Source organism: Chelonus insularis, unplaced genomic scaffold, assembly GCF_013357705.1.
Source record: "Chelonus insularis isolate UGA/USDA-ARS -01 unplaced genomic scaffold, ASM1335770v1 contig_24_pilon, whole genome shotgun sequence".
NCBI lineage: Eukaryota > Metazoa > Arthropoda > Insecta > Hymenoptera > Braconidae > Chelonus > Chelonus insularis.
This window is the reverse complement of record NW_023276446.1, coordinates 768,992-795,825: the sequence shown is the minus strand read 5'-3', so window position 1 is coordinate 795,825 and position 26,834 is coordinate 768,992. Positions and strand designations below refer to the sequence as shown.

At 32.9% G+C, this 26,834-nt stretch overlaps 2 protein-coding genes across 5 annotated transcripts in view; one reads left to right on the top strand and one right to left on the bottom strand.

The window, feature by feature from the left end:
- LOC118064632 (signal peptide, CUB and EGF-like domain-containing protein 3) overlaps nt 1–22,549 on the top strand; it is a 78,572-nt gene extending 56,023 nt beyond the window's left edge. For 2 of the 4 annotated variants that reach the window (XM_035079346.1, XM_035079347.1), the window contains 4 exons: nt 15,751–15,975; nt 16,529–16,780; nt 21,833–21,957; nt 22,274–22,549. In XM_035079346.1, the coding sequence (XP_034935237.1) occupies nt 15,751–15,975; nt 16,529–16,780; nt 21,833–21,957; nt 22,274–22,378 (707 nt within the window). In that variant the 3' untranslated portion in view covers nt 22,379–22,549. Of the gene's footprint in view, nt 1–15,750; nt 15,976–16,528; nt 16,781–17,596; nt 17,774–21,832; nt 21,958–22,273 lie in introns of those variants that run through there. The other 2 variants (XM_035079349.1, XM_035079348.1) reach the window with 2 other exon arrangements.
- Nucleotides 22,550–22,768: 219 nt separating this feature from the next.
- On the bottom strand, nt 22,769–24,953 carry LOC118064633 (uncharacterized). Its single transcript, XM_035079350.1, has 2 exons — nt 24,645–24,953; nt 22,769–24,514 (listed from the first exon to the last, which is right to left on the bottom strand). Exons 1-2 carry the CDS (start codon nt 24,780–24,782, stop codon nt 22,811–22,813), a joined length of 1,842 nt encoding a protein of 613 aa, XP_034935241.1. The 5' UTR covers nt 24,783–24,953; the 3' UTR covers nt 22,769–22,810.
- Between the last annotated feature and the right edge of the window lie 1,881 nt (nt 24,954–26,834).

Below are 26,834 nucleotides of genomic sequence, written 5' to 3'. Positions count from 1 at the left end.
CTTCTGTCGACACCATTCCGTTAATCTAGTAACATAGCAGTTTTCCTTTAAGCACACGCATCCTCTTACATTGGGTGGCGGCTCATAGGTAGATCTCTTATCTGCTCCAGAATGTTCTCCCTGCTTTTGCTTGACTACCTTGCCTTGTATTCTGTCCATTCCTTCCTTAATTACCGGTAACTTCCAAATTAAAACGTCCGCGGCTCTTCTCATAGCATGATGGATATCAAAATCTTCTCCCACGGCAATTTCACCATTTAGCTTCGCTATTACTATTCTGCTTCTTGTATACAGGTTGAAATCCCCGCTATACTGTATCTTAGACTTGAAAAGTTTGTCAGCCTCCTTGCTCAATACGGTTATTGGACAGTTAATATCCTTACACATAAAACATCCCTGGCCATTATCTGTGGCTTCAAAAGCTATATCCACCTCAGTCATGATGCCCAACTCCTTTCTTTGCTCTTGTTCAATACCTTGTATACCTAGAGTTCACCAAGACAACAAAAAAAATATTCCAATACAATCTAGTTCTAGATACAAATCGTCAAATAGCAAATATAAAGCGTGAACCACACCACTAGTGATTATAGATATTATTTTATAAGCACTACTTCTTGTATATATGTATATATATATTTGTTGAAAAAGTGCAAACCATGTGCGTCAAAAGGAAAAATTTCTTCTTATTGGACCGTTGACAATTCAACATATTCTGTTCTTGTTTCTCCCAGCAACTGATTTTCTTCTTGGAATGAAAATTGCACTGCTCTTTGAGGTGCCTTTGGAACATCGTAGTTAGACGTTGGCTCGGTCTCTGTCTCTACACTTCTTTTTATCGTGTATTCTCGCGTTCTGCGGCAGCATGAGATGATCAACATTGTGATGATAGAAAATGCCAAGGTTATAAATAGCGATATTGTGGTTAATTCATTTTTATATAATCGAGTTTCCATATTTTCAATTAATTTGGCCTTCTCATAATTTTTCTGTAATAGTATCTCCATCTGTTCCCTCATTTCCTGATACGTAACATTTACTATCTCCATATCTTTATTTGGTACTTCTGTTGTTGTGGTCCTCGTCGTGGTCGTTGTTGTTGGTGTTTCCTGTCTTCCTACTACAAAGGTCAATCTCCTATAAACAGCTTTCATTTTTGTAATGTTTTTGGAAGCTTCTCCATATACTAAACTATCCATTGAGCTAATATGATGAGCCTTATCTACTCTTAAGATCCCTGTGCCAGTAATGAGCACAGTTTTTATCTGCCCTGAGTAATCACTTATGTTCACACTCCTTCGGTACATGGTTGAATATATCCATCCTCCGCTTGAGGTCAATGCCTGCCATTGTATTCCATTACCTGACTTGCTTACTGTTTTACAGTCTGCTGGCAACCCTCCAAAATAACTGTGAAAGAGTTTGGCCTCACACCCCGCTAAGGACTCTAGCTTGTAAAAAGGGTATGCAGGTATACATACCATGAACTGTCCTGTTTTTACACAGTTATTTAGCTGATCTTCATCTACTAGAGTTTGCCAGACTCTGTTGTCTGCCACCATCAAATACTTAGCTCTCGGTTGAATAGCAATAGCCTCTTTTACTCCATTTTTTGAATATAAATATGGAAGTCCATACATTCTGTATAGGTGATATTCCTCTGACTCAATTTCTGGCATTTCAATTATGAATACGGTCCTCGTCCCTATGCGTCGCACTGTCACGTTTATCAGCCTGTGGAAATCTCTTGTATTAAAAAGTTTCTGATATGGCCCGTCGCTCTGCATTTCCTCCAATAATCGTCTGAAATTAATTAAGTAATAATGCAGCTGTTCACTCGCAGCTGTGTTGATTACATCAATTGCTCTCCTTAACAAATCTAGATATTTTTTTCTTGCTTCAAGCGCAGCGTTCTTCCATTCTGTGACTAATTCTATTTCCTCTAGGGTCAATGATTCTCCTGCACAACGGCCTTCTAACAGCTCCTTTATTTTCCACTGCTTTTCTCTTACTTGATTCACCGTGAAATCAGTTAAATCATCTATCTCTTCCTGCAACTTAGACTTGAAACCAAAAACTCCTTCTCCAAGATCACCAGTTCTTTTTTCATTCTCTAGATACATTTTTCCAAGAGCTAGACTAATCGTTTGGAGCCTTTGCTTCTCCTCATCCTTCACTATCGGAACGGTGTTGTACGAGTCAAGCCAGAAGAAGAAACTTAAGTTTACTTCTCTTTCTAGCTCTTTATATTGATACAAATCTAGATGATGTTCCTTTTCAAATTGTGCAGTTTTATTGCATAATACCTTGAATCGCGTGACTACATCTTCTATTGGCTCAGGTCTTAAGTCAATCATATACTTAGGTTCCAAAGCGGTAGCAAATTTCCTCTGCCGATTTGCAAATAGTACTCTCTGCTCTGGTTCAAAATAAATCCCCGGAGATAGCTCCAATTTTGTGACCTTCAACGCTCTAGTTATCACTATGAGCCAACCTAATAAAATTATTCCTTTCATCTTCCTGTAACACACATAGTATTTATAATAAAAAATCTTGCTCAAAGTCTCCTTTCATAAAGTGCAAATCAAACAAATATTTGTGCCAACAAGCGTGTATATATACATTTCATATATGTATATTTTTTTATTTCTTTTAGTGTTCCTTCTTTTCTCCCCACAGCATTACATCGATCATGGTTTCATCCTCGCTCAGCCGTATATCCAAGCGTTCGATTTGCTTCTCGATCATCTTAATAGTCCCCTTTAAGCTTTGGACTTTAGTTCTATATTTCTGTTGGTCTCGTAATATTCTCTTGGCTAGTTCCATCTTGTATACCTCTGCATCATCTATCCTTCCACTACTTTCTTCTTCAGATGTGCTGCTAGTAGACTCATCCTTGCTCGATCCTTCTGAGTCTTCAGCCTCATGTTCTGTCATTCTTTCTTGTATCTCTTTTAGAACCTTCGTAGCTGCAATTTTTATGGCCTGGTGGAGAGTTCGATTCATTCCATATCCACTTATTCCTTGTACAGTACATTTCACCAGGTTTTTTGGTCCACAGATCACCTCATACACAGGAGTCTCTTTATATTTTTCTTCACACAATCTATATAATTGTGCTGACGCACAGCTTCCACATTCTGGTCTTTCACATAAGGCTATTTCATGAACTTCGACTCTTGGTTCAGAATCTTCTTTTACTGAACTTGCCCCTTGCATTCTAGAAAAAATGTATTTACATAGACACAACTATCTTACTACCTTTCACTACAGACATATTGTTTTATTCTAATCTTCTTCTATTCCATCTAAATTTTGATGATATGTTCTCAGCTATTGATTTATCTTCCCTAAACCGAAAATTTTATCATGTTTCCATGACCCCCTTTTTTTTATAAGGTTATTGACTCTTCTTCACCATCCTCGTGTAAAAATATCATAAACAAATAGACTTCCTGGCACGGGCAGTGAGCAATTCTCCCTTTTTCATTTTCTAGCGCCTTATGGCGTCCACAAGCTAGTTCTGTCAACCTCTTCCTGATTTCTGTCGTTTCATACTGAAGATATAGATGATCGAACCTTGGACATTCCAAGTTTTCTAAGTTAAAATGATTCTTTATTCCCAGCCTTTCCATCCAGTCTTTCTCATAATTGCCTCCTTTGTATGCTATTAATTTACCTTCAGCCGATGCTTCTGCTGCTAATTCCTTTAATTTCTTACTGATTTCTTCTTGAGGTTTATCTCCTGGACGGTCCTCAAATTTCATCCCATGAACTCTTTTTCTTAAGTATCTTGCCGTCCTTTTATCTGCTTCACTCAGCCGTCTGTACTCTCCTACTTGATGATAAGAATGTCCAACTTCTCCACTTGACACGTTTATCCAACTAAATTCCTTGCATAAGAACCTTTTGTTCACTATGAATCCATCCATGTCGATTATAAAGATTATTAACGACATGGTACTCTAAATTTGCATGAAAGATAATGTGGTATTAATACTTAAACTAATAATTCTTTTTCATAGTGCATAAGAAATAACTCAATCAAAGAAAATCCAGTGCATCTTACTCATGCTAATATACATGTGTATTTCTTTATTATATATATATATTTTCTTCTTTATTTGTATATGCATACATATACTAATTTTATACATATGCCCCATGTTGGACTTCTCTGAGGCTAGGATAGTACTGTTCAGGAGCAACCCTAGTGTTACTTTGTGGGGTTTCTACCTGCTCATCTTGATTCTTTACTATTGTTTTACTCGGCTTCTCTTCTTGCACCTTTTCTTCCTTTTTACGTGATAAAAGTAACAATAAATGAGTTACAGAGCTCCATATTGCTCCTACTAATTGAATTGACCAACCATAAACTGTGTGTAAAGCATATCCATGTATTATGGTGTCAACTACTAACTTAATTGCTCTTATTATCATGATAAATCCTAATACCCCAGCACTTGCTGTCCCAAAGACCATAAACGAGCTCCATATCCTTTCCCAGGTGCTTTCAGCTATCCTTTTTAATGATTTCTCATCCAATAACCCAGCTAGAGATATCCCTTGCATGTAAGTTTGTTGACCAGTGACTGACCTTGCTATTGTACTGAGTACAGCTGGTCATTCTACTGGGAACATCACATGTTCTCTAAATCTATCCACATCCCTCTGTGTATATATTCCTGCTGTTGCAAGATTTCCTGGCTGCTCGTACTTCCAAGTTGCTTTAGTCGATGGTTTAATTTGTTTTGGGTCTCGTGCACGTATAGATTCCCCTAATATTTGATACCAACCATCGTATATCCTGTACATTGGTGGAATGACCTTATCGCAATCAATCTGGATTCCATTTCGTAGTATTATCTGCGTTTTAGGGCTTAAAAATAATTCCTCTTTTTCTTGCCCTATTCTGTATATCGGTAATTGATGATAACACTCTTCAGTTGGTCTATAAGCCACCTCTACTTCTACACATTTGATTACATGAACAACTTCTCCTGCTATTACTGCCATATATCCTGGTCCTTTCATTAATAAATAAGCAAACTCATCTGGCGCTAATACAGCCAGAACTAGTTGATTTTTCAATACCTGAACTTCCAATTCACATTTCTTCTGCAATATATCTTGATACAATTTTTCTACTTGCCCTCTTATGTGCCGCTCCACGTAAATTATTTTAGCGTTGACATAGCTGTACATATCCATGTTTGCTGTTGCAATCACTCCCTTATCTGAAAATACTCCGTCAGATTCATGGATTATGAAGAGTCTTGGATGTTCGGTTAGAACAAAATTGTATCCACAGATTGTTTGTTGTCCCCTCTTCAATATAGCAAAGACAACATCTTCTCCCTTCATCGTATATATTGTTTCTCTTACTCCTCCATTCTCTCCTACAACTACCTGTGCGTTACCCCTATACAATACGTCATATCTTTCAGCCTCGCACCTATCTTCAGGTAGAAAATTCCAATACGTATTTCCCCCATCAGAGTCGACGCATGTCCCTTCCGTAAAAACACATGCTGTTCCAGATCGTAATCTAATTTTGTTACTGTCTAAGTTTACTTCAGCAAAATAATCTTGTATATGCACCTCTAATGACCCCTCTACTACTACATCTTCCCAGTTTCCGTATGGATCCTTGTAATATGTTCCTTTGCACTTCCCATTATTTCTTGTCTCTCCTGCAAAAGTCATCTCAAGATGAGTAGTGTCATTTACTTTAATCCCGTAAACTCTCTGTTCAATTCCTACTTTAACAAATCTCGTATTGTGCATCTCTCTGCATTCTTCTCGTCCAACATCTTGTCTATATTGTACGTTTCCTGCCCTAACTATTGAGCTGTGTGAGTGCATTCCACAATGCATGACTACCCGACGAATTATTTTTTTACATTGTATCACTCGAATACTTTGATATTCTTTCCGCTGTAGTAGTTGAACTCTCATCGTTGTTGTATTTGTAGCAGGCATGTACGGTGGACATTCTCCCACTTCTAATAAAGAAAGTGTCGTTACGTTCATATTTTTCGAAGCACAATCGTATCCTAACATAGCTAGTGAAGGTTGCATCATCGCAAATATTGTTAGACCTGCTAACCAGGCTCGAAGCGATTTAATACTCCCTCGTTTTGTTCCTTCTTTCACTTCTTTTTTCTCATAGAGCCTTTCTCCTTTCGCCTTTACAGTTCTTATTGTAGCAGGTACCTTTACTTTATTGCTTACCTCCCTTTTTTGATAAACTTTTTCTTTCTGTGACCTCACAGGTCTGGGCGTACATGGTAGTTTGTCATACTCATCGTGCCTCCTGTTGTTCTTCACACTATGAGTATACTTCAACCCACTCATTTCTGCAAACCCTTTCATGATTACATCTTCAGCAGATCTAGTTATCCTTTTCATAGGTAGCAAGGGTTTCATGTCCTCATATATCCCTTCACTTTTACCTTCATCGCTTCTATCTTCTTCTAACTTTATTTGTACTAAGACTCTTTCTCTTAATATTCTGCTTCTTATTCGAAAAGCCATGTTCAAAGCACATCGAGCTCTCCTACTTCTAGTAGTATGATGGGCACATCTTTCTTCTGCTATAGGCAAATCAGGTGTAATACGTAGATTTATCACCTCCCTCCTAGTATAATATAATATCACTTCTTCTACTTCAGCTCCCATCACATAGATGTCTCCAGCTTCTTTCAAGATTTTTGACAATTTTTGCAAGCTTTGATTCCACTCTAAACCTCGTTGGCTCCATTTTATTCCAAGTAGCGCTTCTTTAATTTGACAATTATCTCTCTTCTCTGGACCCATCTCGAAGAAATCGTAAGGTGGATCTACAATCCATGACTCTATCATTAACTCATCTACTCCTACCACTGCAATTTCCTTTGGTACTAATCTTCCATTTTCATCATAGAAGCCTGTCACATGAGCCACCACTTTTATCCCTTCTATACTCGGATCCATTCTCCTTTTTCAGTCTAGAAAAAACAGAAATTTAAAAGAACAATTTTCTTTTAATCGCTGTCATCACTATGAATATTTGTTATCATGAGTCGATTTGGGTGAATCACTCTTGTTTTATTTGATATCTGTACCCGTACATTACCATCTGGCATTACTTCTACTACCTTATAAGGTCCCTCATATTGATTTTCTAACTTCCCTAACTTTTTACCTGCCACTAGACATACATAATCTCCTACTGTAAATTCTACTTGGTTGATTTTTCTATCATAATATTTCTTTGATTTTTCTTTGGCTTGAATTAAATTGTCTTTCGCTTGCTGTTGCAAGTCATACATCTTTGTTTTTAAGTCTATTAAATAATCTTCATAAGTGAGTACATCATCTTCTTCCTCCACTTTGTTTGATGGTAATCTCGCTGGCCGCCCAAAGACTAATTGGAAGGGCTGATATTGTGTCCCTTCATGTACACTCGTGTTATAAGAAAAAGTAGCTAATTCCAACCATTCATCCCAATCTTCTGTTTCCCTGTCAGTATATTGCTTGAGATACTCTATCAGAGAATGATGTGACCTTTCTAAGGACCCGTTTGACTGAGGATGGAAGGCTGTAGTTCTGATCTGCCGTATTCCGAACATTTTTGCTAATTTTTTCATTAACTTACTAGTTAAATTTGCTCCTTGATCAGTTAAGATTACTTTAGGAGCTCCATACACGCATATAACCCTTTTTACTAATCCTTTGGCTATTTCCTCAGAGGTTGTTTTACATAAAGGTATAGCTATTGTGAGTTTTGTTAATAAATCTTGCACTGTTAAAATATGTGTATGCCCTTCTTCAGTCCTTGGTAGTGGTCCTACTATGTCTAGTGCAATTTTATCAAATGCTGCTTCAGGTGTATCTGTAATTTGCATTGGTTGCTTCGTTTTTACTCTCTTCAATTTTTTTACTTGACACGATATACAACTTTTTATATAGTTTTGTATATCTTTCTTCATTTCTTCCCAGTAATGCCTTAACCTGATCCTACGATAAGTCTTCGTGACTCCTTTATGACCACCTATTGGCGTTGCGTGTGCCTCTTCCATGACCATTGTGCGTTCATTCATTGGGACATACCTGACCTTCCCTAGACACACTAGTACTATTGTGTTAGTTTCTTCTAAACTTTCTTCAATGTATTTGAACACCTTTTTCCATGCTACTCCATTTATTTTTTTACTAAAAGCCATTGCTATTGCCTTTAATTTAAGTTTCCTTAGCAATACAAACAGTGAGTCTTTTATCCACTTAAAATCTTCTTGGTAATTTCTCCCTATCGTAATTGCAATGTGAGTTTTTCTTCCAATCTTCATTGTTTGTATCGTCCTTTTCTTAAGATTTTTAAACCTAGGTAGTAAAGATCTCTCCTTCAGTCTCCTCGATCCTTCATCTTGTGGTTCTCCTTGTTCATCAAGGAAATATAAATAATTTACTTTGCACATGTAAATCTGATCTCGTGTTTCTATGACGTATCGTCCTTTTCCGGATCGCATTGGTTTATTATCGATGGTTTCTTCCTCTTCACTTTCAATGTCTTCACTCCAAACCTCTTCTCCATAGGAATCTTCGACCTCTGAATCTTCTGAGTCTGCATCTATGCTTATTTCCTCCCAAACACCTGGTATCGCCCAGCGTGAAGTATTCTCTTTATTTCTACTTTCACGCTCTCCATCTTTTCTGAGCTCCTGATCCGAGCTTTCATTCCCTGTATCTTCTTCTTCCTCTTCTTTTTCTTTTGAACTTTCTTCTTCTTCAGAATCCTCTTCATCAGATTCTTCTTCATATTGTCCAGCTTCTGGCTCCTTCTCTAAATCCTCTAATGATTTTTCTTTGCTATCTTCCTCCTTCTCATCTTCTTCTGAGCTTAAAATAACTTCAACCATTTTTCTTGGTCTCCCTCGCTTTCGAGGCATTTCTTTCATTTTATTCTTAAAGTTTGACTTCTTCGCTGCGATTCTACTGGCAATCAGCCCTTTAGTGCTGCCTCTGCGACCTCTTCCACTCTTCTCTTCCTCTCTTAATGCTTGCCGCGCTTTCCTTGCTTGAAATCGCGTTGCATAATGAGGTACTTTCTCCATTTCCTTGGAGCTATGAGCTTCAGATTTCTTTTCCCGGTCCAGATTATCACTGGGAGGCTGTGTCCCTCTTTCACGCCTCGCCGCTTTTTCCTCAGGAACCTTTCGTCTTCCACCTGATACCATATCCTTAGTCGGTTGAGTCTCATTAACTTGATCTGTTGTTTTTGTTTTTAGTTCTGCTGCAGCTTTAGATCTTGTTAACATCATAACCTGCTTTTCCAGGCTACTATCAACATTCTCCTCGGTTTGAGGTGGATTCCTAGAAAGTGCATCTGCGTTGACGTTAGTTTTGCCAGCTTTATAAACCACAGTGAATTCATATTCTTCAAGCTTTAATCTCCACCTAGTTAATCGTGAAGTTGGATCTTTGGCCGTTTGCATCCATACCAAAGGCTTATGGTCTGTAACCAAAGTAAATTTTCTTCCATATAAATATGGTCTAAATTGCTGTACTGAATGTAAGACTGCCAGAGCCTCCTTCTCATAAGTACTATATTTCTTCTCATTCTCATTCAATATCCTCGAGGTGTATGCAACAGGTCTATCCTTGCCTAAAGGTCCTTGACTCAGTATACCTGCTATGGCAAAGCCTGACGCATCTGTTGTTACTATGAACGGCATGGACATATCTGGATACTGTAGCACTGGTTCTTTGCACAACTCATCTCTCAACCTTTCAAATGCTTCCTGTTGCTCTTGCTTCCATTCAAAGGGTAAATTCTTTTTTAACAAATTTGTTAGTGGTTTAGCGATGTCTGAAAATTTATGGATAAATCTTCTATAGTATCCAACTAATCCTAGGAATTGTCTGATGTTCTTTATATTCTTTGGCACAGGAAAGTTCTTTACTGCTACTATCTTGTTTGGATCTGGTTTGACTCCTTGAGAACTAATTATGTGTCCCAGATAGGCGACTTCTTTCCGTAATAATTCACACTTCTCTGGTTGCAGCTTTAAGTTTGCCGATCTCAATCTTCCCATTAGCCTATCTAGTTTTATCATGTGTTCTTCTAGACTTTCTGCAAAAACTATTATGTCATCTACATACACAATTGCTACCACGCCTATCAATCCACTCAACACACTGTGCATTAGCCGTTGAAAAGTTGCTGTAGCCGTTTTTAGTCCAAAAGGCATTCTTTTGAACTCAAAATGCCCCAAGGCTGTAGAAAATGCAGTTTTGTGTCTATCTTTTTCACATACTTTAATCTGGTGAAATCCTGCTGCCAAATCAAAAATTGAAAAATATTGTGCTCTTCCTACTTGATCTAATATATCACAGATTTGTGGTATTGGAAAAGCATCACCTATTGTTTTCTCGTTAAGTGCCCTGAAGTCTAAGACCATTCGCCACCTTTTATTTCCGTTGGCATCTGGCTTTTTTGGGACTATCCATAAAGGTGTATTATACGGTGAGTGAGAAGGTCCTACGATGTCATTGTTTATTAGATCCTCTACCTGAGCGTTTATTTCATCCTTCAACATTGGTGGATAACGATACTGCTTCGTGTTTATGGGTATATCATCGGTTGTTGGGATCTTATGTTCCAACACATCAGTGCATCCAATCTTATCTCCTGGCAAGTAATATCTATCCGAATGTCTCTCTAGATGTTCTCTGACACTATCCAACTCTTCTGCATTCAGATCTCCCAATTTCATCAGCTTCATAATTTCCTCTACTCTGTCTCTTTTATCTGCACTAATAAATCTTACATTAGCGTGACATCGTGGTTCTTCTTCTTCTCTTCTATAGTGAGCAATTCCCTCTAATTCAATTGTTGGCACTACCACTTCAACTCCTTGATCTCTTGTATTATAAATATACATGTAGCCCTTTCCTTCTCGATTTGTAACTACAGCTTCTCCAAAGTATATTCCTGGCTTTATTTCCATTCTTCTTACGTAACCTACCTTCACCTCGGGATTTGTTATCCTTACATAGAATCCATGTTGAGTCCTCGCTGGAACTACTATTGTTTCTTCACGTAGAAAAGGCAAACGACCATTTTCCCATCTTAAACATGCATTTGAATACATTACATCAATACTATTTCTTTTTAGAAAGTCAGACCCTAAAATTCCATCTCTGGCTATTGGAAAATTATCAGGTACCAACTGAAAATCCACTGGGAATTCTTCAAGGGTAGATACTATCTCTCCTGTTGTATCTACATGACTTGACGTAATCCCTCTTAGCTTCAAAATTTTACTTCGATCAATATATACACCATCTTTCACAAGTCCTTCTTTCATTAAATTAATTTCGCATCCCGTATCAATCATAACTTCTAACGGGCGAATAAATTCTTTGCCATTTACTATTATTGTAGGCGCCATATAATCACAGTTTAATTTAACTGTGGCCACAGAGCATAATCTTCTTGAAAATCCTGGGCTGGTGTCTGAGTCTCTGCTGTCTCTTGAATATGCAGAACCGGGCGCACAACTCGCCCCGTGCCCCGCGTCGCGCCGTATCGCGGGAGGGTTTGGCCGTTTCCCTGATTCTGGGGACCATTTCCTCCTCTATAAAAATTTCGACCACTCTCTGGGCCTTTATTCCTATCAAAATTATTTTTATTAAAGTTCTGTGGACCTTGTGGTGTATTTCTAAAATTTTGAGGACTCCCTTGTCCTCCTTTTCGACAATACTTATTTGTATGACCGGTCATTTTACAATTTTCACAATAAAAATTTTGTCTTCTATAATTACTTGCTTCTGTGGTCTTTCCATCAGTAGCTTTGCCTCTGGACGGGCCCTGTCCTTTATTTAAACTGTAGCACTTTGACGCTTCATGTCCTCTTTTGCTACACAACTGGCAAACTACCGGATTTGATTCAACAATATTCACTCTGTTAAATTGTTTTCTGTAGTCTCTTCTATCTCTCCCGCTATTTCCTCCTTGACTATTTTCCCGTAGACTCTCTATAGCTCTCAACTCTTTCTCTGTAGCTATAGCTAAATCTATCGTTTCTGCTAGATTCTTGTCTCGCGGTACTCGCTGCTCATACGGCGGCTTCAATCCCTTAATAAAACACTTAACGAATTCTCTCTGCAAGTTATCAATCGTCGCCCTGTCTATTTCCTGATTTGGATTATTTGCGCGATATATTTCTTCTATCTTACTACTCAACTCTTTCACCTTGTTTGCATATGTCAAAACTCCCTCGTCATCCTTTTGTACTATTCGTCCGAGCTCTCCTTGCAATTCAAATAATGTTTTCGTCGGCATGAACATTTTTTTCAAGTACTTAATTAACTCATCTACATTTGCAAAATCAACTCCTTGAATACACCGTCGCGCTTCCCCTCTAAGTTTATTTCTTAGCACCTGCACTAACCAACGTTCGTTTGCTGGGGGTACCATCCTCTTTGCTTCTTGACACCCTTCAATAAAGTGGCTAACAGGTGTACTCTTTCCATCAAATACAGGTACTGCCTCAAGAGCATATTTTATTGAGACTGAAAGTCCCTGATCCTGCACTGCCATTTCTGCTTGACTATTGTCTTCTATATTCTGTACCTCGTTAACTTCTCTTCTCAACTCTACTTCTAATATCTCTCTTTGCCTTTCTCGTTCCTCTTGCAATTCTGACTCAACCCGCGCACGCTCTAAAGCTTCAAATTCAGGATTTAAATCTCGCGGAATTAAACTTGATCTCCCTTCTCCTGCAGCTTCACTATTTCTCGGTTCAGGAGGTGTTCGCGGTATTATGTCCGGCATTTGTCATCTTATAATAAACGCTGTGCTCTTAACCCCTTAGTCATTACAGACACTCTTGATAAAAAAAATTTCTTCTAATTAGTCAGCTAGCTTTTTCGCGATCCTAATTCTTTCGTGATTCTAATCCTTTCGTGAATCTAACCTTTTCATTGGAATGTCACTTTCCAATTAACAGAATCTTTTATTTTAACATTCTATGTTAATTGTTATCAACTTGCTTTAACTCTTATTCTTTGCTTGGTTACACTATTTTTATCTGTCTAAATACTTATTTGTCTCAGTTTGACTGTTTTCTATGAATTTACTTCACCTAGTATACTAGTCAAACAAGAGAAAGGAAAAACTTAAACAAAAAATCTGCGTTTTGAATCTATCAATGATTTTACGTTATTCAAAATATAAAAGTTTATCAAGTGTGAAATATTGATTGCTCTAAGTTAGCCTCATATGTAATCTCTACTTATTGATTCTATCATTCTTTAACAGCGGCTCGTGTGACTCCCCAATTTTCCGGCTTATCTGATCCAAACGCTTTTAACTCAATTAGTTTCCTCCCCTCGCTATTTAATGTCCAAATTTTGAAATTTTCCTAAATCACGGAACCTTTTCCCCTAAATGAATTTTAATAGCCTAAAAAATCACGCAACCGAATTTTCAGGGGATCCTTGATTAGGATTAAAAGCTTGTTAATAGGTGTTTCCGCCTTAAACTATTCAGATTTCCTTATCTTATTACTCATTGTATTAAACAAAAAATCTTATGCCTTACGCACATGCTATTATGTTACTTAAAATTTTATTTCATTAGTGCCTATCCTATCTTTTTCAACCTTACTCATTGTAATTTTTGTTAGTAAAAAAAAAATAATTATGATTCATCCTAAACAACAAAATTTTTTTTTTCTTTTTAAAGGAAAATTTTACAATGCACACAAAACATAGCGTGAAATTACCTATTATGTCTATTTTTTTTTTTTGGGTTTTTCTTTTAGAGAAAACGAAAACCACTGAAAAAGATATCTTTGAAGAGAATCTCTCTTTTCCCTTAGTTAAATAGAGAAAAAAAAAATTATTTTACTACAGAACTTCCAAATTTCTCTCGGAAGAAAAAAAAAATATTTTACTAATCCTTTTTCTTTATGACCTTTTTGTAAAAATCTTAGCCAGAATTGCTATGACAACTATGTATTCTACAATGAGACGAAAGAAGTTTATTCCAATAATTAATTTATAATAATATTCATTACAACATTCCATGATAGCAAGAAAAATTTCCGTAGAAATCTCCTTGTATCCTTTACACTCCAAGTTGATCAGGTTTCGAGCGTAAAAATTACACAGAATATTGCACTTCAATTCTTACTTCCTCAAAGGAATTTTATGAGTTACGAAAATTTGTTTACAAAAAGGTTTTTAGAGAAATAAAAGATACTTCACCTCTATTTAAGAAAGAATCTAGTAAAGTTCTACCACTGAACAACGATCATATTCGCGCATTTTGTTATTTATTCATTTTTATTCCATCATGACTTATTTATACATTTTTTTTTATTACAGCTGAACTAACACGTTTTGTAATTAACCGAAAATATTATACGTTCTGCTAAATATTCAAGTAAACTATTTGATCAAGTTTAACTCCACTTCTATTTTTTTTATATCATATAAAAGAAATGACAATATTCGTGCTCGGGAAGAGTCCAACGAGATATCATATGAAAGAAGTATTTACAACATTATTTCTTTAATTTCCATCTGGGCTTTTCTCTAATTTATCCCACTTCTGACACCAAAATTTTATTTGTGTTACGTCCCCGTAACAGAACGGTCTCTTTTTTGAGTCAAGACACAATCGCCTTCTACTCCACTCGGGTGCGGAGACCTCGCAGAGTTTATTTTAGATGGAAAATTAAAGAAATAGGTAAGGTAATCAGTGCTGGCAAACCACTATGGTGCAACAAATGAAGAAGAGAGTTGTTCCTTTTTATTATAGATAATCTTTATTAGCCTTTACTCACTTTAGTTGAACAGAAATTGTTTTACAAGGGTGAAACTGATAGGTAGCAGAAAGATGAAGCGCTGTTCAGCAGGTCGGTGCGTAGCAGGTTGTGGTGCTGCCTGAAGATACTCGGCTAGGCTCCCTGGTTGGTTGATTTACAGCCGCTTGGGCTCCCTCGCCGTACCGCACCTCTCTCTCTTACTCGTAGACTTCGACTTCGCTCGTTCGCTCACGTATATATACTTTCTCAAAGATTTTTCTTCACAAAATCTTTCCCGACGAGTTGAGAAAAATGTTTTTATTACTTTAAAGAAAAAATATTTCTTTGGTCGAGTTGAGTTTTAAAAATATACTGGTTTGAGTAAATAGAAGAATTATTTTCTTCAAGAAGAAAATTCTAAAAGAATTGTTTCTCTTGAATGATTATAGATTGAAGGAAATCTTTAAAGTTACCGAGAATAAATTTCTCTTAAAAAATATCAAATCGAAGTAGACTACAGTTCAAAAATTTGCACCAAGCCCAACAAAAATTCAGCAGAGACTGAAGTTCCTTGGGAAAATCTGGACTATTTATCCAGGGTTCCAACCCCTCTGAAAAGCTGGAGGTGGTAGCTTTATTGCTCTTTCTGCCAATCCGGTAGATTTGAATATCCAAATTTCCTTCAGTCAGGCTATCCACGTGCGGGCCTCTTGAGCTGCCTCTACGCCCGCTTTCTCTTCTTTCCTCACCTGTCTGTCCACCTAGCGTCCTTGAGTTTCCCCTTGGTGCCTTCAAGTCTGACTTCACTCATTGATTTTTCTTTACCTGACTTTTCCTCTGCTTACTGATTCTTTTTCTTTTTAACTTTAATACATTTTATTTTATTTTAACAAAAATGTTGTGTACTCTGGTACATAACAGTTGTAAGAAATGAATTTATTTTTATTTACAGATATAAATGCTATTTCATGTTTACCTTTAAAGCCAGTAAAGAAAGGATCATTAGTATGTTCTCGTCCAAATGCTCATCCTGTGTGGTCAGTGCTTAGAACCATCAATCGTCCTGGTTCTAAATGTTATTTGAAGTGTCCACAAGGTTACCAACTCCTTGGAGGGTATGAGATAACATGTCAACAGAATGGAAATTGGGAAGGAATTAAAAATGGAGAGTGTATTAGTGAGTTAAAGCATTAATTTAATTCTTCAAATATAATTAAATTTTTTTTCAGTCGTCAAAAAAATTTGTGTGAAAAAATGTTTTGTTATACCCCCACGTAAACTTCGATTTTATTCTCAGTTCAGAGGTTAGTAAAGCCCGACGTTTCTTCCTTGCATAAAATGACAAAATTTGTTTGTGCGCATGTCCACACGCATGTTGTCCTTGTCTGCAAGGCAGAACGTCTCGCTTTACTAACCTCTGAACTGAGAATAAAATCGAAATTTTCGTGACGATATGACAAAAAGATGTATTCACACCATTAGAATAAAAATACAGTGAAAAAATACTATATTTCACTCCCTTGATACGGAATATATTATTTTTCCAAAATAACATTTGTAAAATGACTAAAAATCATAATCAAAGTATCATCATATTAAAAAGTATTGACCTACCACTACCCTCTATGAGTTTAATATTATAAAATTTGAACTTTTTAAAAAATAAAATTAAAAATTTTAATTATTTAAAATGTGTAATTTAAAAATTACTCTTGTATTTGTTTTGTTAGAATCTAATGAGCCTCGCATTAACTGTCCAAAAGATATAATTGCTGAAGTACCACCAGCAAATAATGAAGCCTTTGTTAGATTTGATCAACCTTCAACGGACATTGATTGGTTTCGATATGTTCGATCGAATCCTTCTTGGGGAATGAGATTAGAAGCAAGCCTAAAGCCTGGTTACCATGTTCTCACTTTTTTTGTGAAACATTCCACTTCAAAAATACAGTCAAGCTGTAATTTACACATAACAGTTAAAGGTATCATAATTACTTTGATTTTTTGGTAATTTTATACTATCGCAGTCCCCTCGTTATTTGGCTCTAGAAAATCAAAAAATCGAAATTTTGGAGTGATTTTTTTTCTACAATCTTCGTTTTTACGGCGGATTTTCAAAAAAAAATATGGAAATGGCAAAAAATGAAAATTTATATGGTTTTAGGGCTTTAAATGTTCATGTAAATGCACTTATTCACGTATAACTGTTGATAACTTTCTTACAAGTTATCGTATAGAGTTGTTGTATTTTTTTCATAATCTACACAAAAAAACAAACAAATTAAATAAAAAATTTATGCAAAAATGTTGATTTTTTATATTTTTACAATTTAAAATAATAAAAACTTTTTTTTAAATTGACCGTGTTTTACATATCATCGTTTGTGCCTTTTTTATTAAGTAATTATCGAAATAATGTGAACAAAAACATTCTCAAAATTACTAATTAAGTATACAATATTGAAAGTAAACTTCAAAAAGTTCAAAATTATCACCATGAGAAAAAATGGTATCCTACTGACGTTGACTGTTAAAGAGAATTGAAATGGGGAGAGGGGAGGATGTTTAAAAAGCAGACCAAATGTGAACATTTGTTATGAATTTTTAACAACCCCCCCCCTCCCCCGTTCGATATTTTCTCTAATTTAATGTGAACGATTGAAAATACTGAAATGGGTAGTTTTATTTGTTCTAAAAATTGCAATAATAAAAAAATTTTTTTTCAATTCTAATCTAAAATTTGATGAATTAATATTTAATAAAAACTGAATTTTTTTGTTTATTTAAACATTTAACAGTGAACCACACTTATAATTTTGTTGACTCGGATAGTGGAGCTCATACTTAACATATTGAGAGAGTCTGGAGAACAACGCGAGCCAGTATTCTAAGATTCGGATGCAAGGAGAAGAATATGTTAGGATGTGTTGCAGAATTTATGTTTAGATTAAAATATAGCAATCACTGTCAAAGATTGCATAATTTTTTTATTCTGTTACAAGATTTTTTCGAGGATAATACATACATGTAATTGATTCATTTGATTTATTTTTGAACATAATATATAGTTAATTTCCTTTATTTTTGTCATTTTAAGATCATTCATTGAAAATTTTACTTATTTTTTGTTTCAAATACATATATATTATACATTGTTGTTATTAAACACGAAAATAATACAATTTGAAGTCATTAACATTATTTTAAGTTATTAATGAATCATCAGTTGTGTATAATTTTTTTTTTTTTTGTATTCATTTAAGTATTCATTTTTTCGTGTAGACCAAAGAAAAAAGTATAATTGTAAAACATGAATAAATAAATATTTTTGTGTTTTTTTTTCAAAATTTTCGTTTTTTTTAAAATATATTTTGTGAACTTCGTTTGATGCTTTGGACAAAAGTTATGAACGATTATATCTAAAGAAGTGCGTTCATGATCACATTTAAACTCATACAACTATATGAAATCTTCAAGTGATATATTTCCTATATTTTTTTTCTTTAAATTCGCCGTGAAAACGAAGATTTTAAAACAAAAAATCAGTAAAATCGAATAACTTTTCGATTTTCTAGAGCCAAAAAACGAGGGGACCGCGAAAATATAAAATTACACTTATTTGATTGAATGCGATTTATATAGATCTAAGTAGATACAATTTTTGGCTCAATGTTATCTACATAAGTCTACACAGATCTAACAACACGGAGAAAAATGAAACATAAGAATTATAGTCTAGCACTATAAACTGGACGCATTTTGTCAGTTTAGTGATTTTTATAAAGATTTAAATGAAAAATTTTAAGTTTCACTAGGAAAATTGTAGTTTAGCTAATAAATTTTATTGTTCAGCACGGTAATTTTTTCGGACAACGAATGATTGATAGAATTTGAAGAAAATCAGAGGATAAAACATACATTTTACTTGTGCTAGAATTTTTCTATTGCGGCGCAGTAAAATTTCACTTTCTCTCTCACTCAAAGCACACAGGCGATTAAAGGCCCATATTTTACAATTAAAATTTAATTATTAATAATCGGCAGAGAGTTCCGTGAGTCGAGACTTTTTTCTCGAACTTGATTGACGAATCTAATTCAATTGTTCAATTTACAATATCTATAGAATTGATAGATATATTACAGAAAACTTGAAAAAATTTTTAAAAATCATCATACAGCTTTGTGATGACAAAGGTTCAACGTATGCGCGCCGACGTTTGCATACGTGCGTCGTAAAAGTGGTCATACTTTACCATCATTTTTTTAGTATTATTAATATTACTATTATTATTATAAAATTACAGCTGAAATATAAAAGGAAATTTGTAAATAATGTTAATAAAATGTTTTGTTGGCAAATCAATTTTAATATTCAAATTAAATAAAAATGCGAAGTTAGGTTAGTAAAATTTACCGTGCCAGCACAATAATTTTTCTATTGCTGACCGATAGATTATATAAGAGTGACATCTTGCGTCCAGTTTACCACGCCGCACGGTAATTTTTCTTGAAATTTCCAATATTTTCTATTGGAATTTTTTCGCCGTGTAGATCTTATATTTTGTGGCTAAAAAATAATTTTGATCTGATCTAATCCAATATTCCATTGCCATACCAAACTAGATCCAACTTGGTATAATATTTGACGGCTGGAAAAACGGTTTGATACGATCTGATCTAATGTTTCATCTTCATACTAAATCCGATCTAATCAGATTGGAATTAATTTTTTATAAATTTCAGTGGATAAAATTTGATGCATTAAGAGTTTTGTAATGTTAAAAAGTCTGATAGAGTTACAGGAATAATCTAATGTATTTATTAACTTTTTTTACAATATCATCTCAATTAAGTTTGGTTGCAGACAAATGAAATTTTTAACCCTAATAACATGGCGTATACTTTTTATGTTGTCAGCCCTAGGTATCATGAAAAAATTGATTTGTTTAATGGGAATTATAATTAGATCAGATAAAAGTTGATCATTCATGTAAATTTGAAAAGATTTACGTTAAGGATGTAATAAGAATAAATAGCTGTAGTTATACAAATGGATGATTTAAAAGTAGTACCTTAAGTTTTCTGGGTTAGCATAGTCTACGGCTACAAGGATTCCAGGATCGAGTTTACCTAAGTTTCATTTCTTTACCTCAAAAATTATTTTCCGCACTAAAACTACATCATACTCATGACATTAATATATGTATTCAATGATAAAATTCAAATTTAATCAGGTTTATTTGGATTTTATTAGATATCGCCAATTTTTGAATTTAATGATATCCAAAGTTTCTGATCTAATCAAATCTAATTAGATTTATTTTTTTTCCAAGATCTCTCATGTTATAGTATGCTCGTATAAAAATAAAATAAAACTTTGCATAACTTTCATAAAAAAATATTAATAAATGAAATCTGTAAAAGACATACGGATTATATTTTCGTCATTCACTTATAAGAAATAACAATTCTACTCTTATCGTTGCAAAACCCGCTAAAACGATTTCCAATTCTAACTTTATTTTATAAACAATTGACAACATACATTTATTTTATTCTGAATTTCCAATTGTTTAGCTCAATTTATAATCACTTTCACCATAAATTACTGTAATGTAACTACAATATATCCTTAGTTAACGGTTGGCTCAATAATACCACTATTATATTCAAAAGAGAGTTGATATCATAAAAACCCACCTAAAGTTAGTAAATCTCAAATCTACTATACAGATAGGCTAAAACTCATTCTGGAGTACTCTAAGAGCTTAAAACTCTCAGAGGGAAAGCTACAACCTTACCATACCTGATAAATCGCCGAGCTCCAACTCGTCGACGAAGAGCTATCACTTATTTAGGGATACAGTGTAAGCTACAACTCTCCACCCTCCAGTCTAAAGGGCTTGTCTACATTTGGACGAAACACAATTCGTCAACGAAACAGTTATTAACCCTCCCTCAGTGCCGTGTTTTTGTAGGCATAGCTCCGTGCGGTGACGAGTAAAACACTCACGTTTCTTTGACCAACGATTTGAAGTTCGTATATAATATTTATCCGAACTTCAGCCAAACATCGAAATTCGTGCCTTTTCGTTTAGTACGATGACGAGTAAAGTACTCACAGAATTTTTTTAAATCGCTATCTTTATTATTTTATATAAGAAAAATAGCCTTTCAATTAGTTGTAGATACTCAAAATTTCAAAGGGTTTTCTCATTTGAAATTTTGATAATATAGAAGCTAAAAAATGAACGTGAGTAAAATACTGATAGCAACACTGAGGACAAGTTTAAAATTTAATCCAATTTCAGTCATTTGAAGGCAAGTTCGAAATGTAGAAAAAATCATCCAACTTATAAAATTAATTCTTTAAATCACAATATCTTTTTAGAAGTAACATTCTCTCATATGCAATAAAATAAATTTAATCTTATTACTCAAGTTACTCAAAAATCTATTGTAATATTGGTATTCATTTCTTATTCAAGAAAATGTTGAAAAAAAAATTTTTTTTCATAAATTTCGTGCGTTATACCATTTTCTTCCAGTTATCACACAGTAAAAAATTTTGTGTTCTGTGTAAAAAAAAAAAAAATCCAACAAAATTGTTTTTTAGTTATTTGAATTACTTTTATTAATTACCACATTCATTAAGTAAACTTCTACATTCTAAATCAGTTGATTTTACACATCATTGTGTAAAATTATAAGGAATTTATTGTGGCGAATTAACACAAAATTTATGTTAAATTAGTTCTCTTGTGTATGAAATCATTGACACAAATTTTGTGTAAAAATTTGACACATACACTTTGTGTTAAAATGACACAAAAAATTGAGTGGAACGTTTTGGACATGTGAAATGTTAATTTTAACACAAATTTTTTGTCTGTGCATGCTTATATGTAGATTCACTAATTTATTCACTTCATCCTAGAAATAATATAAATAGCAATCACCATTGTCTTTTCATTTCTTTATAGAAATAAATAACAATTTACAGAAAAAAAATTGTATTTTTAAATCTATGCTAGATGGTGAGCCTCCAAAAGCTCTGAACTGTCCGGAAGACATTGTTAAAAATAACAGGACATTAATCATTTGGATTGAGCCAATTTTTACGGATAATGTAAGAGTCACGCGCGTTACCAGTAACGAGGTAAAATATATATTTTCAACGTATCTTATACTCTCTTTTACTAATAGGAAATGTATTTTTACTTTATTATATTTTACTTGAAAATGTAGTCTTTAGAGTTAGAATCTCAAGAAAACTTTAAAGTTGAAATTATAAATAATTTCTTTTAAAGAGAAAAATTTTTTTTTCTGTTTTCTTATATAATATTATAAATACGCAAGTGGTCATTTATCATATAAGCATGAATGATTTTATTTTATGCTACAATGTTTCTTTAATAGGTAAATAACTTTATTAATCATCAAAGCAATATCATAAATATTATCTTCTGTTTCAGCGTCCAGGTCGTTTCTTCAACGTTGGAGAATGGAAAATCATCTATGAAGCTAGCGATGATGCTGGCTGGACGTCAAATTGTACATTTAGTGTTATAATACAATAAAATTAAAACAATATGAAATAACAAAATTGAATAAATTGAAAATTATTTTCATCATTGATTGATAGATCAAATATTGAAAATTTTTATCAAAATTAAGAAAAATCATAATGATTTTTGTGGAATCAGTGATAATTGATAACTTTATCAGAGTAATTAACTCTGACATTGTCAAAATGCATATAATATTAAAATGTAAAAATAAAAATATTCAAACGATATTAATATGTATTTAACTTATTGTAGTTTTTTTGTAATAAAGTTGATTTGATTGATTTTCTCAAAATGCTTTATTAAATAATTAGAATTTCAATGTATAAAATGATAGAAAAAGTTAATATTTAAACAATATAAAATTAATAAAGTAAATTTCTAAAAATTACTGTGAATAAGCCGAGTGTAATTAATAATTGCTTTTATTCTTCTGCATACTTGTTATTTGAAGTGTATTGAATACTTACCCGATCGTGCTTGTAAATATGATTTTTTTTGTCCGGAAATAATTGATTGATTTGTTGGAAAAGGAGAAATTTTAGAAACTGGTTTTGTCTTTGGTATTGTTGGTATTTGATAATTAATTTTAGGTTTTTCAATTGATTTTGAATTCAATTTAGAGTTCCGATTATCTCTAGAAAAATTAAACGAATGTTTCAATTCTAAAGGCAATTCACTGTTTTCGAGTCTCTGCTTAATTTCATCTACTCCCATGGTGGTGAAAGAATCTTGAGTATCAATTGTCACATTACATGTTAAATCTATTATACTTTCAAGAACTGACATAGCAGCTACGGATTTTTTTCTACTGATAGCAGGATTTGCTGACTTAGGTCTGGTGGTTGACGTAGGTTTAGGTTCATTAGAATTTTCAAGGGACCATATCTTTCCAGAATCATCAGGAACTTCCCAAGCAAAACTACTTCCAGAAGATCGAGGCCGTGAGTTTACTTTTGGCATGAAATGCTTAAAAGCTCTTGACGAAGTACCGCTTGAACTGGGCCGCGATCGTCGGCTTTGGGGTCTTGATGAATAACTGTTAGAAGAGTTAAATACATCATTCGCAACACTTGATAAAAACTTTTCCTTTTCAGGCAATACTGTGATTGTTAAAGGTTTATTTATATTTATAGATTCTGTATTATTTTGAAATTTATTGGTTTCTACTTTATTTTCATTAATGCTTTTGCCTTTTGTTAAATTTTTTTCATTATTTAGGTTTTTGTCAAATTCATTTGAAAAATTTTTATTTTCTGTGTCATCTTGTATATTTGTTAATTCACGAGGCTTACGTAAATATGATACTTTCTTAGTTGCTTCGGTAAATACAAACGGGTTACCTCGGGTGAAAGGATTTTTTTTTATCGGTTCTTTCACTTTTGATATTTTTTCTGATATTGACGATTCATTTGAGATGCTTTTAGCTTCTTTGAATGGACTGCTTGGTCGAGAGTTTGATTCAAAATCAATCGTTTTCTTCAACATTTCATTTCCTTTGGAAAATTTATTAAACTTATTATCCGGCTTTGCTTTTGATCCTTTCTGTTTTCGAGAAACTTTAGAAGGTGTTTTCAAACCCGCTTTAGGACTTATCATTTCTGGAAGATGATCTATTTCAATTGTAGAAACGGTGGTATCAATCGCTTTATCAAAAGTATCTGGCCTTTTGTTGATTATTTTCGTTAAAAAGTAATCTCGAGGATGTATTAATGTGATTCCATTATTCATATTTTTATTTTTTTTTCTAAAATAGCTATCTACGCAATCAAAAAAGTTATGCTCATATCTTTTATTTAATCTTATTCCAGTATTTGAATCAATGGAATTGAGATGTAATGAATTAAAGATAACCTCTCCTGGTGCTTGATTAAGACCATATTGTTTAGTCAATTTTTCACCAATTAATTTATAACGATAATAATTGTAATTATAAATATCAAACTTATCTAATGATTTATCAGAATCTGAGTCATCATTATCATCTTTTGGTGGCATTTCGTTTTTTGATTTAGTGATCCAAAACTCACTTTGATTCAAATTTGGAGTTGATCTTATTGCTCTAATAGGTAAACATTTATCACGATACTGGAATTTAGAATTGAGTTCTCTGACTGTAGAAAGTATTTGATTATTATTCCGATTTTCCTAAAAAAAATGAAGAATTTCAATGAAAATTAGTTAAAATTCAGCAATGTTTCTATCAATCGATGTATAAATAAATAAATAAATAAAGAACTAAAAAAAATTTGTCTTACTAATAAATAAAGTAACATACCAAAAATCTATGAATGCGTAAAATTAAAGGTGCAGCCATTAAAATTGCTAGAGCTATTGCCAAAAGATTCTCAACCAAAAATGGCGGTGTAGATTGAAAAGTTAATACAATATTTCTGGATTCTCGAGTATTAAACATTTCATTAGCTTGGGTATTTTTACAAGAAATACGAAAAGTGATTTCTGTAAAATCTTTGCCGTCATGTTATCCATGAGCTGGAACGTGTTAAAACTACGGAATTTTCCATCTACTACGTGATTAAAAGCTCAAAGTCAATATACAAGTCAAACAATCGAGGACACTATTATGTCAAAAAATGAATAACTTCGATCGATTTATTTATTTATATATATATATATACATACGTGAACAACGGTGTTCAATGTGAATTTATCCACATCTTCGGTTCATAATTATATACTCTAGATTTTGTGATAATTTTCACGAGCAAAAAAAACTTTTCAAACTATGTGAAAATTGCTAGCATTTACTAGCGGACTCACTTATAATTTTGAATATCCCGTTAACCTTATTTTCTTAAAATTCTATATATGTATGATCATTGATATAAATATTGATTTTGGATAACAATTACCCTATAAGAAATAATCAAATAATAGAAGCAAGTAAATGATGACTATTTTTATAATATTAGTTTATTTTGACATTTTAGGATGTATGGACAATTATTACATAATTTTATATAATGAGAAATTTGTTTCTTAGTAGTAGTTTGTAAGATTCGACTTGTGTTTAACATTTTTTTGTATCCTTCTCAAATTCTTACACAACACTCTTTCACAAAAAATCAATAATCATTTAACTATAAATGGATAATTAAATACGTGCGCTCTTGGTTATTAATCATCAATTAAACATTTTTATCATTATCAATATTATGATCATTATATTATTATTAATTATTATAATTACGATATAACGCTATAATTCACTTTATTTTTTTCATTATTATTATTATTTAATTTTTTTTTATTTTATACTTTTTTAATTGTTAATTTATTTCATTTATAATGATAGAAAGTACGTTACATCGCAGTGTGTGGCAAAAATAGTTAACAGAATTTTAATATTCCGCTTGCAATTGAACACTGCGTCGTGAGACGTAAGTCTTTGTCGATAATTATAGCAATGTGTGATAAAAAAAATTTTTGATATTTGTTGAATTGTCGAAAAATTATACCAATCCCAATTGTCAATTGGGCTCTTATTTGTTTATATTATGATAAAAAATTGAAAAATGTGAATATATATACTTGTTATAATTTTAAAAGAAAGATAAAATAATTTTTTCAAAATATTTAGCAAAAAAACAAACTTTTTTTTTCTTTTTTTTTGAAGAAAAAATGTAAATAATCAAGTATTTAATAATTAATTATAATTTTCTAATTTTTTTAAGAGTTACAATTCTGATTTTAAATTGTAAAATAAAGAAATGATTTATTTTTAATAAAAAATTACGAAAGCTTTAATCGTTATTTTGGTATTTTTTTTCAGACAACTTTCTATAGAAAAATTGAAATGTTTTCTCGCCCCCTTAAAATGTAAAAGTTATGAAAATCAGCATTTTATTAATATGAATTTTCAAAATTTACGTCATGTATGAATGAAAAGTATTCGTAAACACTTTATTATGTTATTAGTATTTTAATATTATAAAGCATACAATCATGCTCTTTCACACTTGAATTGTCAACACACAATATCACGTTCTGTGAAAGAAAAATATAGAACAAGGAAAAAAGTACGATCGAATAATCTAAGAAAAGTTGTATCGATAGAAAAAATGAACAGATAAGAAAATTTTTTGTTTGCATGCTTATTCAGAGCAATCTGCATGTATAACCGTATGAATATCATTCTTTCAATTATTTATGTGACTAGAGGTATGTATGAATAACAATCAATCAATCAAAATAATAATAGTAATAAAAATCTATTATGACTAAATGTTTATTATTATCGATATCTTTTTAGATTCTAAACAATATTTTTTATGTGATGCCAAGAGTTTCGAGTAGAAATTAAAATTAATAATACTAGTGATAACTTTTATAACTATCTAAATAATTTATATCAATACTTGAATAAAAGATTAATCATTAATAAATTAAAATATGATATCAGAATGTAATAAAAAGTGATTTTTCGTTGATGACTTTTTAAAATTAT

Bases quoted from the DNA above. Each gene is read 5' to 3' on its own strand.
- LOC118064633 (XM_035079350.1), bottom strand. From the start codon at position 24,782: ATGTTTAATACTCGAGAATCCAGAAATATTGTATTAACTTTTCAATCT. The intron at 24,515-24,644 runs GTATGTTACTTT...CATTTTTTTTAG, and splicing joins TACGCATTCATAGATTTTTG to GAAAATCGGAATAATAATCA.